Raw genomic sequence first — 17,148 nt, 5'->3', positions numbered from 1 at the left:
CCTTCAACTTTGATGATCCCACCTCATTCAGCAGAAGTAACTGCAACAGAACTGTCTCCAACAACAGCATCAAGCATCCAACAACAGCATACCAAGGAAAGAAGCACCCTTTCATAACAAATAGTCCCTCGAGACAGAAGGACACACTCCTGTAGCTTCAAATTCTAATTTAAAATTCCACTGCCTTAACTGCTAGCTCTGGCTCACCTCCCTCCAACTCTGGCCACCTTCCCCTCCAAGGCACTGCCACTGGCTCCTCTTCATCATCATTGCTACAGGCAGTTTCCCCATGCCATATTGGGTTGCCACAGCAACCCCAAGTGCAGCACAAATTTTGATGGTTTTGTTTTTGTGGGGTCTGCATATACATAGACATCACCATTTATTTACGTATTTGTTTGTTTGTTTATTATTTTGATTTCTAGACCGCACTCCCCCAAAGTACTGGGGCTCAGGGTGGTGTAAAGGTAAAGGTTCCCTTGCTCGAAAGCCAGTCGAGTCCGACTCTAGGGCTACGGTGCTCATCTCCGTTTCAAAGCCGAAGAGCCAGCGCTGTCCGAAGGCATTTCCGTGGTCATGTGGCCGGCATGACTAAACACCAAGGCACACGGAACGCTGTTACCTTCCCACTGAAGTGGTTCCTATTTATCTACTTGCAATTTCTTGCTTTCGAACTGCTAGGTTGGCAGGATCAGGGTGGTGTACAACAGCTCATAAAATACATTCAGATCAAAATTAAATACAATGGACTATAAAACAATAAAATATTAGAACAGTTCAAAATTCATTCCAGATGGCACCTAGAATGGGACATATTAAATCACCATCCCAGTGGGAAAGGAAAGAAGGAGCCAGACTGATTAAAAAACATTGCTGTCCTCAACCACAAGCCTCTCTGCCTTGCAAGCCCTGCAGAACTGCATTAGGTCCCGCAGGGCACGGATGTCATTCGGCAGAGAGTTCCCCCAGGCCGGAGCCAGGGCCGAAAAAGCCCTGGCTCTGGTTGAGGACAGCCGGATGTTTTTTGAGCCAGGGATCACTAGCTGGCTCAAAAAACAGTGTAATGCTCTTCAAGGGGGGAGTATGCCAAGAAAGCATATCCCAAATTAATGATTTTGGTAAAAAACAGGTTGCTTACCTGTAACTGATGATCTTCGAGTGGTCATCTGTGCAGTCCCACTCATGGATTCTGCGCCTGCACTCGAACCCAACCTCAGAGAATTACAAGAGCTAGCCTCTGAATTTTGGCGCGCTTCCTTCCCGTGCTTTGGGGAGCAGACACCCACTGTGCATATCTGAAGTGAGGGAGGAAACGCCCTCCCACTCAGTTTCTTCCAACCGCCACTAGCAAGTCCCAAGAGGAGAGAAAGAAATATGTCATTGAGAGATGCCAGCAGTGGGGAAGGCTGGGTGGGTGGGTGTGGCTGCACAGATGACCACTTGAAGATCATCTGTTACAGGTAAGCAACCTGTTTATGTTCTTCGTGGTCTCTGTGAAGTCCCACACATGGGTGTTTAGTGAGCTTAACCAACCAGATGGTGGGTGTGGGCATCTCTATCCTGTAGGGAGAGAAACATACCACACTGAAAACAAATAAAATTGTGTCTGGATAATGTAAGCAGGCAGCCTACCTGATTTAAGAGGAACAGCAGCCATCACTGGAAGACAGATCGGCGTGCCGATTGGCCGAAGGACGCATCACGGCGTGCCTGAACGTCAAGGGCGTAGTGCATCACAAATGTCGTTTGCGAGGACCACGTGGCAGCATCGCAGATGTCCTCCAGAGGAACTCCCTCAAGGAAAGCTGAAGGTGCCGAAACAGCTCTAGTACAATGAGCCTTCAACATGATCAGCAAAGGCTACTTCGCCAGCTTATAACAAAGCCGAATGGCCGAGGTGATCCACTTTGACAGGCGCTATGGGGAAATTCTACATCCCAATCGGGGCTTACTATAGGTAACAAACAGACGAGGGTCCTGACGAAAAGAGGACGTCCTCGAAAGGTAGAAAGAGAGTGCCCTGCAGACGTCTAATGTGTGGAGGGCCCTCTGGCTGTCTTTTGCCGGGTTAGCAAAGAAGGTAGGCAAGACAATGGGTTGGGATAAGTGAAAAGCCAACACCACTTTGGGTAGGAAAGACGGGTCCATCCGGAGGACCACTTTGTCTTAGTGGAAAATAGCGTATGGAGGATCGGCTCACAACGCACACAGATCACTCGCCATCTTGGCTGAAGTGACAGCTATCAGAAACGCTGTCTTCCATGACAAGAGATGCAGAGGTACAGTTGCAAGAGGCTCAAACGGTTTTCCCATCAATTTTGAAAGGACAAGAGACAAACTCCACGCCGGAATGAGTGGTTTGACAGGGGGTGGAGCTTCAGCATGCCCTTCGGGAATGACTTAGAGGTATTGTGCAAAAACACCGTCTTTCCCTCGATAGGGTGGTGAAAGGCAGAGATGGTGGAGAGGTGGACCTTTAGCAAGGAGTAGCCCAGACCAGACTGGTGAAGGGAAACAAGATAGGTGAGAATCATAGGTAAGAGTGCCGGGTTTGGGTCTTCTCCCTTACTGGAAGCATAGGAAACAAAATGCTTCCACTTCGCCTGGTAGGAGCGACAAGTGGCCGGTTCCCTCGCATTCAGGCGAACATGCTGCACCTCAGGAGGGAAGGTCAGGGCAGTATTCTCCAAGCAGTCAGCTTGAGAAACCCTGGATTGTGGAGGATCTGGCCCTGATGTTGGGAGAGCAGGTCTGGTACCGGAGGAAGACATCGGTAGGTTGCACGGGACAATTTCAGAAGACTGGCAAACCAATGTTGTCGTGGCCACCATGGGGTTATCAAAATGCACTCCAAACGATCCTAAACAATGAGTTGTCAAGACTGACAAAGCAACAAATTAACACCGTCCGCCATGCGGTATCCTGCTCCTCTAAGGCCATGGCTACTTCAATTGCCCCCCATCATCACGCATGGTTATGCTCCACCAATCTGCAACGTGACATAAAGTCAAAGGTAGAAGATCTACCCTTTGACGATGAAGGCTTGTTTCACGCCACCACAGATGAGACCAGTGTTCCCTCTAAGCTGAGTTAGTGTGAGCTAGCTCATAGAATTTTAACCTCCAGCTCACAGATTTTTGTCTTAGCTCAGGGAGGATGGCTCCAGAGCCAGCTAATTTATGCAGTAGCCAAATCATTTGCTCACAACTTTAATGCCAGCAGCTCACAAAGTAGAATTTTTGCTCACAAGACTCCACAGCTTAGAGGGAACATTGGATGAGACCCTCACCAATGTGGATGACATCCTCAAGAGAGCCCGCAGCCTGGGAGTATCACAGCCCTTCCGACCGCGGACCTCCCGAGTCAAGCCCTGGAAGCCCAGTGGCCCCAAGCGTTCCAGATCCCCCCAACAATCGGACTGCTGGAAACACAAGGCTCCTCCAGCTAAGCGGCAGCACCATCAAAGGCCCAAAGCTCCTTCCACCAAAAATACCACACACCCCGCGAAGCAGTCTCTTTGACTTTCCCCTTGGACTGTTTGTTGGGCTTACATTTTGGAGCCCCCGAGGCCGAAGATGCTGCCGACTTAGCCGAACCTCCCCTTGGAGTTGGGGGAGGCGGCGAGGACTCTGGAACTGGAGGACTGGGACATCACCAGGCGTAAGGAAGCCTCTAAAAGGTTGCTCTCCAGTCTCGCAGCTCGGTTCTTTCGAGCCTGTTTTGTAAAGTTGCTGCAGTGGGCACAAGAGTTTCGCCCAGACAGAAAAGACACAGGAAGTGTCTGTCGGTGGTGGTGGTGTTTTACCCTCACAATTTCTGCAGCATTTGAAGTGAGTCTTCCCTTCCATGTGCCGACAAGGGCCAGGAGGAAGGGAGGAAAGAGGGAGGGAAGGGGGAAATGCCAACGGACGGCACTAACTCACAGAAAGGTAGGAAAGTTTTTCTTCTTCTTTCTTTTTTTTTTTTTTGTAGAGACGAAGGCAGAAACGAAGAAAAACAAGCTGGAAAAACGACAAGGAGATGATGAGGAGAAGGGGCCTAAGAGGCAGCTCAGCAGAGAGATGCAACGAGGTAGGTCTGACCAGCACGGCGGTCGAAAAGAAACTGAGTGGGAGGGCATTTCCTCCCTCGCTCCAGACATGCGCAGTGGGTTTCTTCTCCCCAGAGGGCGGGAAGGAAGCGTGCCAAAATTCAGAGGCTAGCTCTTGTAGTTCTCCAAGGTTGGGTTCGAGCGCAGGCACAGAACCCATGTGTGGGACTGCACAGAGACCATGAAGAAGATCCTGGGCTTGCTCCTAGATTTGCAGAACCCCGTAGATGTAGAAGTGGTCCATTCCATTGCATGGATTTGGCTACCTACATGGGGGGAGCAGCTGCCCACTCTTCATTATGGGGATTTAATTTACCGAGTACCAGTAATATGGGAATATTAGTTTCTCACGTAAGCCAGTATTTCATCTCAATGTTCCTTTTTTTCAGTATGCACTGACCCAATTTTTTTCTGGCAACATACTCAGGATTCAAATGAAGGGAAAGCATACTTCTAAATCATTTCTGGAAGGTGATCTGTCTCAATAAACTCAGCATTTCTACTCTGCTTGTGATCCATATGACACCTCAGCCTTCAATTTCAAAAGTAAAAATAAGACTATTACAATTTTAGGAAATAGAACTAGAAACACATCTTCAATTTTGTAGGCAGATAAATTCAACAACCAGCATAAACTATACAAAAAACCTGAACCCATATATGTACATATATTCTTATTTTACACATTTATAATCCTTCCATCAGTAAGGGGGTGAACAGAGGCATGTAGGACAGAGATGTCCAGTACCTGTCCACTAGAATATTGGATGCATGGGGAAGAACTGATGGTATAGCCAGAATTTTGTTCGGAAGATTATAAAATAGCAGTTTCCCATGCTGAAGAAGCAAGCCACTGCCAAACTAAAAAGCATGTGCTTCTTTGATGGGGGAAACTCCTTGCACAAAACTTATGCACATCCCACACCCATGCATTTCACAAGTTCAGATCCTGGCTATATTTTCTTGACACTATACTGTTTATTAATTACGGACCAAATTGAAGAGAATCAACATATATTTCAGGAAGAGCGAGCCAAATACCTTTTCATGTTTCTTCTGATTTTTCTTCTTCTTAATAGTTCCACGATGCTGTGAATGAAAAGAAGCAGCAATCAGTTGTGCAATACTAAAAGTGGTACACAGTTTAGAGAGAGAAAAAATAGACCTAGTATCTCATGTATCTGCAAGATCAGGTAAAACCTTTCCACACTTTCTGTCCCTAATGCCTGGAGCTCATAGAGATAATACCATCACAATATTATTATTATTGTTCTTATTGTTTGCTGCTTTTCTTTCCAATGGAGACCCACAGCAACTTACATGTTCTCCTGCCCTCCATTTTCCCCTCACAACAACCCCATCAGATAAGTCAGGCTGTAAGTGTGTGACCAGCCCAAGCAGGCTTCCTTGGAATAATGAAAATATAATTCTGGGTCTCCCAGATCCTAGTCCAAGACTCTAACCACCACAAAATTTTGGCATGATCACACATTTCTCCACCCACTTCAGATTCCTCTAAAACTACCTTTACCACAAAGTCTTTGGCAGTCTGACGTTGTCTTCTGAAACTAAGGGCCAGTTCACAAGTTATAAAGACATGTTGTGGAGTTCTCTGCCTTGGAATCAGCACCATGGCATGTGAGGAGAGGGTACTTAAGCCTCCCTGCCCCTCCCTGCCCTATCAGTTTTCTGACTTGAAACAGCCCTGGGGAGATGCCATTTGCCTCTTTGGGGAAACACATATACTGATGGCTACATGTAAGTTTCCCCAACCGGAGAAAAGTGGCTCCTCCAGGCCATTTCATTTCAAAAAATGGCACTTGGGGAAGGTGAAAATGTTGCATAGAGCCCTTCCAAGGAGATGCCATTGCAAGCAATCAGAGCCCACTCTGAAACAGCTCTATTATCTGGATTATTCCTGCTTAAACCTTGCTTCAAAAGGGAGAACTGTTCTTGATTGAACATTTGTTCAAGAATAAAAAGACCTTGTTCATGTTATGTGGAAAATGTAATAAAATCCTGCCCCTTTGGGGGGGGGGCAGTTAAAAAAAGAAGAGAGAGAACATGTTTTTTAAATTTTCTTTAGAAAAATGTGAGTTTGTGCATGTACAAAACACAGTCATCCACTTTCTCCTCCTAGCCCATTCTGTCTCTCCAATAGCTTGTTTTTTTCCCCCCTCTATTTTCTCTGTTCTGATCCCATTTCATATACTGTTTTCACCTAAAAAAAAAAATCTTGATTATTTCAATAGCATCCTATAACAATCAGATGCTTCTAATCTTGACTCTCAACAGAGAAATCACTATGAATGTATTTAGTTGGTGTTTTAATGTGAAGAACAATTTGTAAAACTAAAAGAATTATTGTTATGGTGTTTATATGAAAAAAATAAAATAAAAATTGTTTTGAAAAACAGAGAAATCACAATCGAAAGGCTTCTTGGGGTCAGCCAAGGATGAAAATGAAAATAACTCAAGGTCACTGTATTCTTCACAAGGCAAGAACAAAAACAAAGTACAACTAGAAAACAATGCAATCTAAAAAACAAAGACTGACAGCACATGCCATGGAAAAGAAATGTGTATAAAAATGCTTAATTGGAGGGCAAAAAAATAAATAAATCAGAAAGCAATGAAGAAGTTTGTCTTTCTGAAAACAGTTATCCACAAGCCATTAAACCATTTCTACTATTTACTCTATGTAGTGTTTTTTATTGTTAGTGTTATAACATCAGAAAAAAATCTAGAAAAACACTGTCAACCACTAAAGACCAACAGCGACTTGTTTGGCTTTTATGCTGCTAGCCATTCGCTGCTTTGTTATCAGGTCCAGGAAAAAGAAGTTTGCCTCAGGTACAGAACCAGTGATCAATTCACCAATCAATTTGGGGCACAAGGCAAGACATCAACAGATGATAAGAGAGACAGGGCCAATTATTCCAGAGTGTTGCCAAGCAATAGCCAACACCAGTCCACAGCCCACTTGGGGAGTTTCTTCTCATTTTGATAAGTACTGATTTGTGATCCATCAAATTGTTACCTTGCTGGGCATTTATATAATAAATACATATCAATGATTGATTCTGGCAGTGTTAAAAAATCTTTTATCAAATAATGTTGGCAGCCTGACAGTTTAGCATGCATAACTTTCAAAACACAAAGATACAGTTACAGTAAAACTGTCATTTTTGAACGGTACAAGCCTGAACAAAGAAAAACCAACCCATTTAAAGAAGATGAGAGCATAAAAGAGCAGAGATAAGTAACCTTTCTGGGCAGAAGTGCTGAACACAACACAACATCTACCTGTGAAGATGCTGCCAAAGGGGAAGAGGGAGATGGGCTGTGCACTCTCCACATGAGGGAGATGGCAGTGGTGCTTCTGCTGCTCAGAGTGGTGGCAGCACTCCACATGCCTGCCTGCCTCCATCCCTCCATGACCATCTGAGTGTACTAAAGCAGCAATACAGCATGGCTGTACAGTGCACGGCCGATCACTGGGGTAGGGATGCTGGCACTTACTGGGGACAGGTCCAGAAGGAGCTCCAGTTAATAACACTGCTGCTCCAGGTCCCTAAAAAGGTCCTGGTGCTGTGCTCTGGCCCAGCCTGGCTTGGTAACACCCCTGCCCCTGGGGGTGGAGTGAGGGAGTTACTATGGTGAGCAAAATGATTCAATGTACTGCCACGCGTGTCCTGGGTTGCCTATCTCTGAGGCAGACCAAAGATGTCAAGGAAGAAAAACAAAAGACAAGACCCAAAGGGAGCAGTGCCTGCACAGGTTGGGAAGATAAAGAAGAACAATGGTACAGCTTGCAAGTTCTCATGACTGAAGTACCGCTCACAGGGGACAATGCCCACTGCATTTCCACATGACTCACTGTTCTTGCATGCTCCTATCAGCTGCGTTTGGTACGTGCTTTGTCTCTGCAATTGTTGTGTATAAACAGCAGACTGTGAGAAGAACAATGCTCCTCAACAAACTAAGGTTTCTGAATTGAGGTGTTATTTTTGTTGTTGTTCAGTCGCACAGTCGAGTCCGACTCTTCGCGACCCCATGGACTAGATTCCGCCAGGCCCTCCTGTCTTCTGCTGTCCTCTGAAGTTTGCTCAGTTTCATGTTCGTTGCATCGATGACACTGTCCAACCATCTCATCCTTTGCCGTCCCCGTCTTCTTTGACCTTCAATCTTTCCCAGCATCAGGGTCTTCTCCAGTGAGTGCTCCCTTCTCATTTGGTGGCCAAAGTATTTGAACTTCATTTTCATTATCTGGCCTTCCAGGGAACAGTCAGGGTTGATTTCTTTTAGGATTGACTGATTTGATCTTCTTGCAGTCCAAGGGACTCTCAAGAGTCTTCTCCAGCACCATAGTTCAAAAGAATCTATTCTTCGGCGCTCGGCCTTCCTTATAGTCCAACTCTCGCATTTCGCAAGATGTACTCTGCATATATATTAAATAAGCAAGGTGACAATATACATCCTTGTCGTACTCCTTTTCCTATGCTAAACCAATCAGTTGTTCCATATCCGGTTCTAACTGTTGCTTCTTGATCCTTATACAGGTTTCTCAAGAGACATGTGAGGTGGTCTGGTACTCCCATCTCTTTAAGGACCTGCCATATTTTGTTGTGATCCACACAGTCAAAAGCTTTAGCATAGTCAATGAAGCAGAAGTAGATGTTTTTCTGGTACTCTCTTGCTTTCTCCAGCACTTTAACAGCATCATCTTTTAAGACTTTGAATAGCTCAGCTGGAATACCATCACCTCCACTAGCTTTGTTGTTAGTAATGTTTTCTAAGGCCCATTTAACTTCACATTCCAGGATGTCTGGCTCGAGGTCAGTGATTATACCATCGTGGTTGTCAAGGACATCGAGGTCTTTCTCCTATAGTTCTTCTGTGTATTCTTGCCATCTTTTCCTAATATCTTCTGCTTCTGTTAGGTCCCTACCGTTTTTGTCCTTTATCATGGCCAGCTTTGCATGGAACGCTCCCTTGATTTCTCCAATTTTCTTGAAGAGATCTCTAGTCCTTCCCATTCTATTGTTTTCCTCTATTACTTTGCACTGTTCATTCAGGAAGGCCTCCTTATCTCTCCTTGCTGTTCTCTGGAAATCTGCATTCAGTTGGGTAAATCTTTCCTTTTCGCCTTTGCCTTTCTCTTTCCTTCTTTCCTCTGCTATTTGTAAAGCCTCATCAGAAAGCCACTTTGCTTTCTTGCATTTCTTTTTCTTTGGGATGGTGTTATAACAGACCACAATGAATACAAACTGGCTAACAACCAGCTACAACCCCCAATTTGAAATCCCAATTTGGTTCAAACCAACAAAACCCCCATCAATAAGCCACAATTTATAATAATGTTAAATCCAGTTTGGGTTTCCTCTTTCCAGTGAGGAGGCACACCCAGATCAGTAGCTTATGCAGAAAAATAGGTGTGGGATCCTCTGAGTTGTCCTTTTAAACTGTAAGAATGAAGTGTCTCTCTAGTTTAGATTAGTAAAATAAATGGTCTATCCACCATTACAAATACGGGAAACACTGATGCAGTCAACATGGTAAAAGCAGAACAGGAAGTTCATTACAACAGAGGGTCAAGTAACTGATGCCAAATATAGTAGCACTACCTCTACAGCCTGTGTCCCTAACACTGTTGAGTCAGTGGGCACTGCCCTCACCTGGATAGCCTAGGCAAGCCCAATCTCGTCAGATCTCGGAAGCTAAGCAGGGTTGACTCTGGAAAGTACTTGGATGGGAGACCTCCTTGAAATACCAGAGGCGGGAGGCAGGGGCAGGCTTTATTCAGCCACCTCTCTGAATATCCTCCAAGGCTCCAGTAGGGGTCAGTCACCAGAGGTCACCATGGCTTCCAGGTGCACACACACACACATATTTAAAAAATACAAAAAATACCCCACACACACACACACAAAAAGAGTCAGTAGACACTATTGGAATTTTGAGAAAGGGTAATGGGGGCCACCATAAAATGGTTGCCATGAGAGGCAGGACTCATCTCAAAATGGCTGCTATGGGGAGGCAATTACAAAAGCTTGGGAAGTTCCAAACCAAACATCCTCCTATGACGGAGGCTATTGCTTCTGAATGATGCCTCCTGAAGCACCTCCTGCGACAAGGAAATCTAGGAAAGCCAAGATTGGTTCCTGCACTGCTGAAGAGATGTTTTTGGGAACAAACACATCAGTGAGCGCAATGGCTCTCATGCGTGCCACATTAGGGATCACTACTCTGCAGATACAGAAAACACCACAATGCATTTATGATACTATTTATATAAACAGAATAATGTACCTAGAACCAGCTCCATTATATTGTGCTAAAAGCCATACTGTGACATTTTAATGATCTTATCCTTGTACCTCTGTGCTATGTGTCATTAAAAGTAGATACATTTAATAGACCTACTACATAGTGATTAGTCAGGTTTTTCAATGATGATTAACTCCTCAATATCAAGATTGGTTTGTTCTTTGTTTTGAATCATTCCCCCACCCCCACTTTTGCTAGACAATCTGGTCCGGAACTGGGTCAGGATGACATTGCAGACCATATCTGAAAATGTATCCACAAGTAAAAACATGGAACATGCTTATATATACAGCCTAGGAACCAAAAAGCTGTTTTTAGGTATGCCCAGCAGGATTCCTGACTTTTAACTTGGACACTACAGCTATCTAAATCTCACATCAAAAACTGCTTTAGAAAATTTCCTCTGTATCAAGAAGCAACTTGACATGTAGCATTGAAACACAAAACCCCAAAGATGCCTTGTACACCCTGCCAGCTGTTTCATATTTGCACCTTTAGACAATCATACAAATCAGCTTACAAAAAAACCCTAAAATAGTCCCATCAACCTTTATTCAGGATAAAATATAATTAGCAATGAATTGAGCATGCCTTCAGATTATGGCACAAAGAAGAAACACGATTACCTTAAGGAAGAACCTTTTATCTGTTCTGGCAGGGTTGTAAGAAGCAAGGTATGCCGCTATTAGAAGGAATTTGGAGTAATATGGCAGCTCTACATGAGCATGGGCTGAAAGTCCTAGGGAAAATTCATAGACAAAAAATATTTTTGAACTGGTCAGATTTACAAGTAAGCCAACATGATTCCCATTCATAAGAGAGGGGAAAAGAACTTCTGGCATTTTTTGCTGCCTGTTCAGCTTTTTTAAACTGGCAGATTTACAGTTGTTTCCTAAGTGACAGAGCCACTATAAATTGCATGGGTATTTTGTCATCAATAATTGAAATCACTGTGTATGCAGATACCTTTCAGCTGTCCAGAGTCTCCATCTTCTTGTAATTGTTCCCATTGGGAGCTAAAAGAAAATGCAACCATTCAGAGAGAATGCTCACAAAAACTGAAATTTTAAAAGCTGAATGCTTTTACAGTATTAAAACCATATTACAATTACATTGTTTAACAGAACATGTTCTATAACATAGCACTTCTATAAAATAGATTTTCACTGGCCACACCACTACTAAGAGAGATATACATTCAGTTGTTACCAAATTTCTCCTTCCTCCCTCTACTGTGCTTCATTAGCTATTGGATATAGGGAACGGAGAAATTCTGGATGCAGTTTTCCAGAGAGCGTTACTTAGAAAGAAGAAGAAGAAGAACCCAGTTCTCCCAGATTAGAGTCCACACACTTAACCACTATACCAAACAGAACATAAGAGAAGCCGTGCTGGATCAGGCCAATAGCCCATCCTATCCAACACTCTGTGTCATACAGCAGCCAAAACCCAGGTGCCATCAGGAGGTCCACCAGCGGGGCCAAAACTTCAGAAGCCCTCCCACTGTTGCCCCCCCCAGCACCAAAAATACAGAGCATCACTGCCCCAGATACAGTGTTCCATTCTATCAGTAAAAAGTTAAAGGCTTTACAGAAGTATTTCGTTGGACTAATTTCTCTCACTCTCCAATATTTCTTGCCTTTGGGTGGAACAGGCTGAACACAAAGGTAACATCAGCCATCCTCCCCATATTCAGATAATAATATTGATACACCATACACAGGCTTGTCATAAGAATTACTGAGACAAAGGTTTTAGCCACAGCCACAGCAATAGACAGACTCCCATGTAAATATGAGTTATCTCAGAGAACCCGCACTGGGATATTTTAATGCCCCCTCCTCATGACTTGTGTCCCTCAAGAATCGTCGCTTCAAGCCTCCCCCTGTCTACACACATCTCTTTACCATGTCTCTCTCCCCAAGAGTCATCATCTCCATCCTCCCTCTGTCCACATCTGCCTCCTCAAGATTCCCCCCCCCCCCGAATAATCGCTTCTGGCCCCCCAGCCCCGTCCTCATCTGCCTCCTCTAGATTTCTGTCCCCCATCTACCTCATAGCACAATGCCCACCTCATGAACACTTACCTCATGAACCCAGATCAACCTCATAGCATAACACCTATCTTGTGGACCAACATCTACCTCATAGTGCAACATCCACCTCATGAACCAAGATCTACCTACCTCCTAGCATGACACCTGCCTCATGGACCAACACCCACCTATACAAACTTCTACCTCATCAAAAATCCACCCATACAAGCGAGCGCAATTGCCTGCACCCAAGATTTCTCCATCTACAGCAACAATGTCCCCAACTAGCAGGTGGGTGGGTGACCGCCTCCCGGGCATGAGGACAAGGGTTAGCAGCCGCCAAAATCCATCTTCACAATGGGCAGGCGGGGGGGGGGGTGACTGCCTCCTGGGCACAAGTAGAAGGGTTGGCAACCCCAGAATACATCTTCACAATGGGTAGGTGAGGGGGTGACCACCACTCAGGCACAAGGGAGTGTGACGAGCCATCCCCCCAAACCCAGTCACCGGGGGGAGGTGGGTGGGTGACAGCCTCCCAGGCAAGAGGGAAAGCATTGGCCACCCCTGGAATCCATCTTCATAACTGCGTAACCACCTCCCAGGCACAAGAGGGAGTGTGGCAGGCCATCCCCAAAAACTCCAGTCACCAGGGGGAGGTGGGTGGGTGACCACCTCCTGGGCCAGAGGGAAAGGGTCACCTCAGTGATTTCCTCAGAGAACACTTTCCTGGGGCACCTACTTTGGGGGGCTGCTACTGAGTCCCCCCAAAGCCAATCTGCACCAAACTTGAAAGGCTGATAAAGGGGCATCCCAGGAAGATCTGCTGTGAGTTTGATGCCTCTAGCTTGCAATGGGGCTGTGTGACACACTCTCCAACCTGTGGCTGTGATTTCCCCAAAGAGCACATTCCTGAAGGCACCTGCTTTGGGGAGCTGTAATTCACCCCCCAAAAAAACAATCCTCACCAAACTTCAAGGGCAGGTTAGAGGAAGAAGAAGAAGAAGAAGAAGAAGAGATTGGATTTATACCCCGCCATTCACTTGGAGTCTCAGAGCGGCTTACAAACTCCTTTCCCTTCCCCTCCCCACAACAGACACCCTGTGAGGTGGGTGGGGCTGAGAGAACTCTGACACAAACTGCTCTTTTTCAAGGACAGCTGTGCCAGCGCTTGTGACTGACCCAAGGTCACATCAGCAGGTGCAAGTGGAGGAGTGGGGAATCAAACCCGGTTCTCCCAGATTAGAGTCCACACACTTAACCACTACACCAAACTGACTTGCTGTGAGTTTGGCATCTCTAGCCCACAGGGGGGCCTTTCTACCACATCCTGAACCCAAGAACATCACGAACCATGAACCAGTGCATTAAAAGTTCATGGTTCATGAAACCCATGACCATATTATGAACCTCCATTTTTTTGGTCCATGCCCATCCCTGCTTTAGGGCACAGCAAATCAAATGACTGTTCAACCAAAACAAAATGCTTACAATATCATAAATGACAAAAAGCCAACATAATACACATTTTTAAAGAAAGTACAAAAGAAATTGGGAAAACATTAACAATAAACATTAATCAACATGGATTCCTGTGCAGCTCAGGTGTTTAATTCTTAACCTTGAGTGTACTGTGCCCATAGCCCTTTTCATTATCTCCTTACAATGGATGTGAGGGCGATCTGGTTGCGACATCTGTCACCCCACTGATTGCTAGGGTTGATTCAGCTGATCTAGCTGACTAGGCGGGTGTCCCCCACCTCCCTCACCGCTCCATGTTTGTTCCTCCCAAAGCTGCACACTCGGTGGAAGAGGACGACCATCCCAGACAGAAGGAGTGTACCATTCTTCGGTCAAGGGTATCTCCTTACAATTTATTTACTTCATTTATACCCCACCTTTTTCCCTGATGAGGACCCAAAGCAGCTTATTTCAGTCTCCTCTCCTCTCCTCTTAATCCTCACAACAGCCATGTGAGTTAGGTCAGTCTGAGAATGTGCAACTGACACAAGGTCCCCCAGCAAGCTTTCATGGCACAGCAGGGGTTTGAAACTATGTCTCCCAAATCTTAATCTGACACTCTAATCGTTACACAACACAAGATTCCTACACTCTGGCCACTGCATTACACTAATAGTTTTTTGTGCTTGCTAAACGGAAGACTCGTTTTTTAAGATCCTTCGCTTTTCTGAATTTACAACAACTTACAGTACTACTTCATGTAACCACCAGGAAATAATAATAACAAATTGAAGCAGCCCACACAACCACAATACTCAGCAGATGGACTATAAACCCATTATGCACTAAACTTCTTCCAGAAGATTATTTCATAGGTGGCGGGGGGAGGGGAGGACCTACCAGATCAAAGGGATCACCCAAAGAACCTGCTGGGCTAACTCATCAATTGGCCCATGCATTCATGAAGGGATAGGTGGTCCTTGACTCAACATTAAAGCTGAAGATGGAACAGATGCTATGTGATCTGGCTTGACAGTCTAACAGTCACACATACTCACATAGTTCAGCCATGGAGAGGTTCTGTCAAACATCACCCTGCGAGTCAGTTTGCCATGGTTGCTGGAGGAGGGGAATTCCTGGGGGGGGGTGAGTGTGGAGTGTGTGGCTGCACTATCTTAGAGGAGTAATTCTTCCGAAGGTCCTTGAAACTTTTGGTGCCAGCTTGCTTTTGTAGATAATGGGATCGTATATTTCCCAGGTGAAAGGGGAGTAGAGTCACTGGGGCTAGGCAGAGTGAATGTGACGTATGAGTGGGCCTTAGGAGGGGTTACATTTGAATTACCTATATCTATGATTGTACCCGCCAAAATCTTCAGAACTGACACAACACTGTTATGACCTGGATCTTGCTTATAACTCAATAAACATATCACTGCCACAGAGAATGTTGTTGAGAACAACTTGCCTAGGATTCTGACAGGTTCATACTTTTCATGGAGCTCTAATTAGCACTCGTCTGCACTCCACTGAACATGGCCAAGTGTGTGACACATCCCATTCTTTACAAAAGTGTCTACCTTGCACCTTGTCCAGTTCACCTAGAAACTGGAAGCGCTGCTACAGCTTCGCCAACTCTGCAACCCCTTGTGCAGAACTTCTTCAGGGATGGAGATAATGAGGCTAGATCAGAGCAAATCAATGAAATCTGAAGATGTCTGCTGCTGCCCTTTCTTCAGATTGCTCAAGAGGAAAAGGTACACCTGATCTAAGCATGGCCATGGCACTTTCCCACTGGCCTCATCACACTATGCATCTTAAATATGCATTTGACCTGGGGACACTAGTTTGTTGTTGTTGCCTGACAAGATTTATTTGAAATATAATGAAATGCCTTTTTTAACTGGATAGCCCTTGGCTGGGGAGTGGTTTGTTGCAGCTGAATTTCAGATGAGCTGTCATCTATTATATTGTCACAGCTAAACTTTTCCCCTAAAGTCTTACTTATGGGCAAGTCCCACTTTTTCCCCATTAATGGCATAAATTAAAGTCAAGCTGTTTTTAAAAGGCAGGAGATCCTTTTTGACAAGAAAGAATAATGTCTACCACTCATACTTAATATTCTACATAAGCCTCTTCAAATGCAACTTTCTTAAGTGGAGAGTGAGGGAGAGGGAATACAATTACCTTGATATTTCTCGCAGATAAACAGTCTGCATGGCTTTCTTCAAGTGGGGTTCAATATTTTTCCAAAGTCGTCGTGTGTCTCGTTCAGTTGCTGCACCAACAGCCCCAACGCAAAAGAAAGAACAGCAAGAGAGAGGAGAATCAGTTAATATGAACAAGAAAAAAGTGTTCAGCTGACAGAACAGCTGTGCATAGTCTTCAGACCAATTAATAGAGTAAGAAACGCAATATCCTTTTGAGATCCAAGTACTGAAAATGAATGTGTGCCCAATCTATAGGTCTGCTATCTGTTACACTACAAATGCAAAAATACAACATACTGGAAAGCCCAGTGACAATCTGTAACTGGTTCTCTCAGTCAAGTCTCTCAGGATTCTTGTCCTGCCTCGACAGCTAAGTGTTGATGCATTCCAATACAATCAACTTATTACACATCAGAATCTGGATTTCTCTGCAGGCCTGCATACCACCCACCTACCATGCCCTTCCCTGCACATTTCACCCTCCTGCAGTTTTGGCACCAACTATGTATAGTATGGGTTTTCTTGGCAAAAATACTGGAGTGGGTTGCCATTTCCTTCTCCAGGTGGATCACGCTTGGTCTGAGTTCTCTGCTGTGGCCTGTCCGTCTTGGGTGGCCCTTCACGGCATAGCCCACAGCTTCATTGAACTGCGCAAGCCCCCTCGCCACGACAAGGCAGTGATCCAGAAGTACAAGCTGGGTTTCGAAGAGGTAGAGGAACTAGAGATCAAATTGCCAACATTCGCTGGATTATGGAGAAAGCAAGAGAGTACCAGAAAAATATCTACTTCTGCTTCATTGACTATGCTAAAGCTTTTGACTGTGTGGATCACAACAAACTATGGCAGGTCCTTAAAGAGATGGGAGTACCAGACCACCTCACATGTCTCTTGAGAAACCTGTATAAGGGCCAAGAAGCGACAGTTAGAACCGGATATGGAACAACTGATTGGTTCAGCATAGGAAAAGGAGTACGACAAGGATGTATATTGTCGCCTTGCTTATTTAATATATATACAGAGTACATC

The 17,148-nt window shown here is 44.9% G+C and overlaps 1 protein-coding gene across 1 annotated transcript in view; it reads right to left on the bottom strand.

Annotated features, from left to right (window-relative positions):
• ORC5 (origin recognition complex subunit 5) overlaps nucleotides 1-17,148 on the bottom strand; it is a 132,173-nt gene that overhangs the window by 80,170 nt on the left and 34,855 nt on the right. The window contains exons 9-12 of the mRNA XM_015415071.1: nucleotides 16,099-16,189; nucleotides 11,387-11,436; nucleotides 11,047-11,159; nucleotides 5,132-5,179 (exon numbers count right to left, since the gene is read on the bottom strand). Of these exons, the coding sequence (XP_015270557.1) occupies nucleotides 5,132-5,179; nucleotides 11,047-11,159; nucleotides 11,387-11,436; nucleotides 16,099-16,189 (302 nt within the window). The remainder of the gene's footprint in view (nucleotides 1-5,131; nucleotides 5,180-11,046; nucleotides 11,160-11,386; nucleotides 11,437-16,098; nucleotides 16,190-17,148) is intronic.

The sequence above is a fragment of the Gekko japonicus genome, unplaced genomic scaffold (assembly GCF_001447785.1).
Source record: "Gekko japonicus isolate JY-2015 unplaced genomic scaffold, Gekko_japonicus_V1.1 scaffold5, whole genome shotgun sequence".
NCBI lineage: Eukaryota > Metazoa > Chordata > Lepidosauria > Squamata > Gekkonidae > Gekko > Gekko japonicus.
The sequence above is the reverse complement of the archived record's forward strand: the minus strand, read 5'-3'. Positions and strand labels throughout refer to the sequence as shown.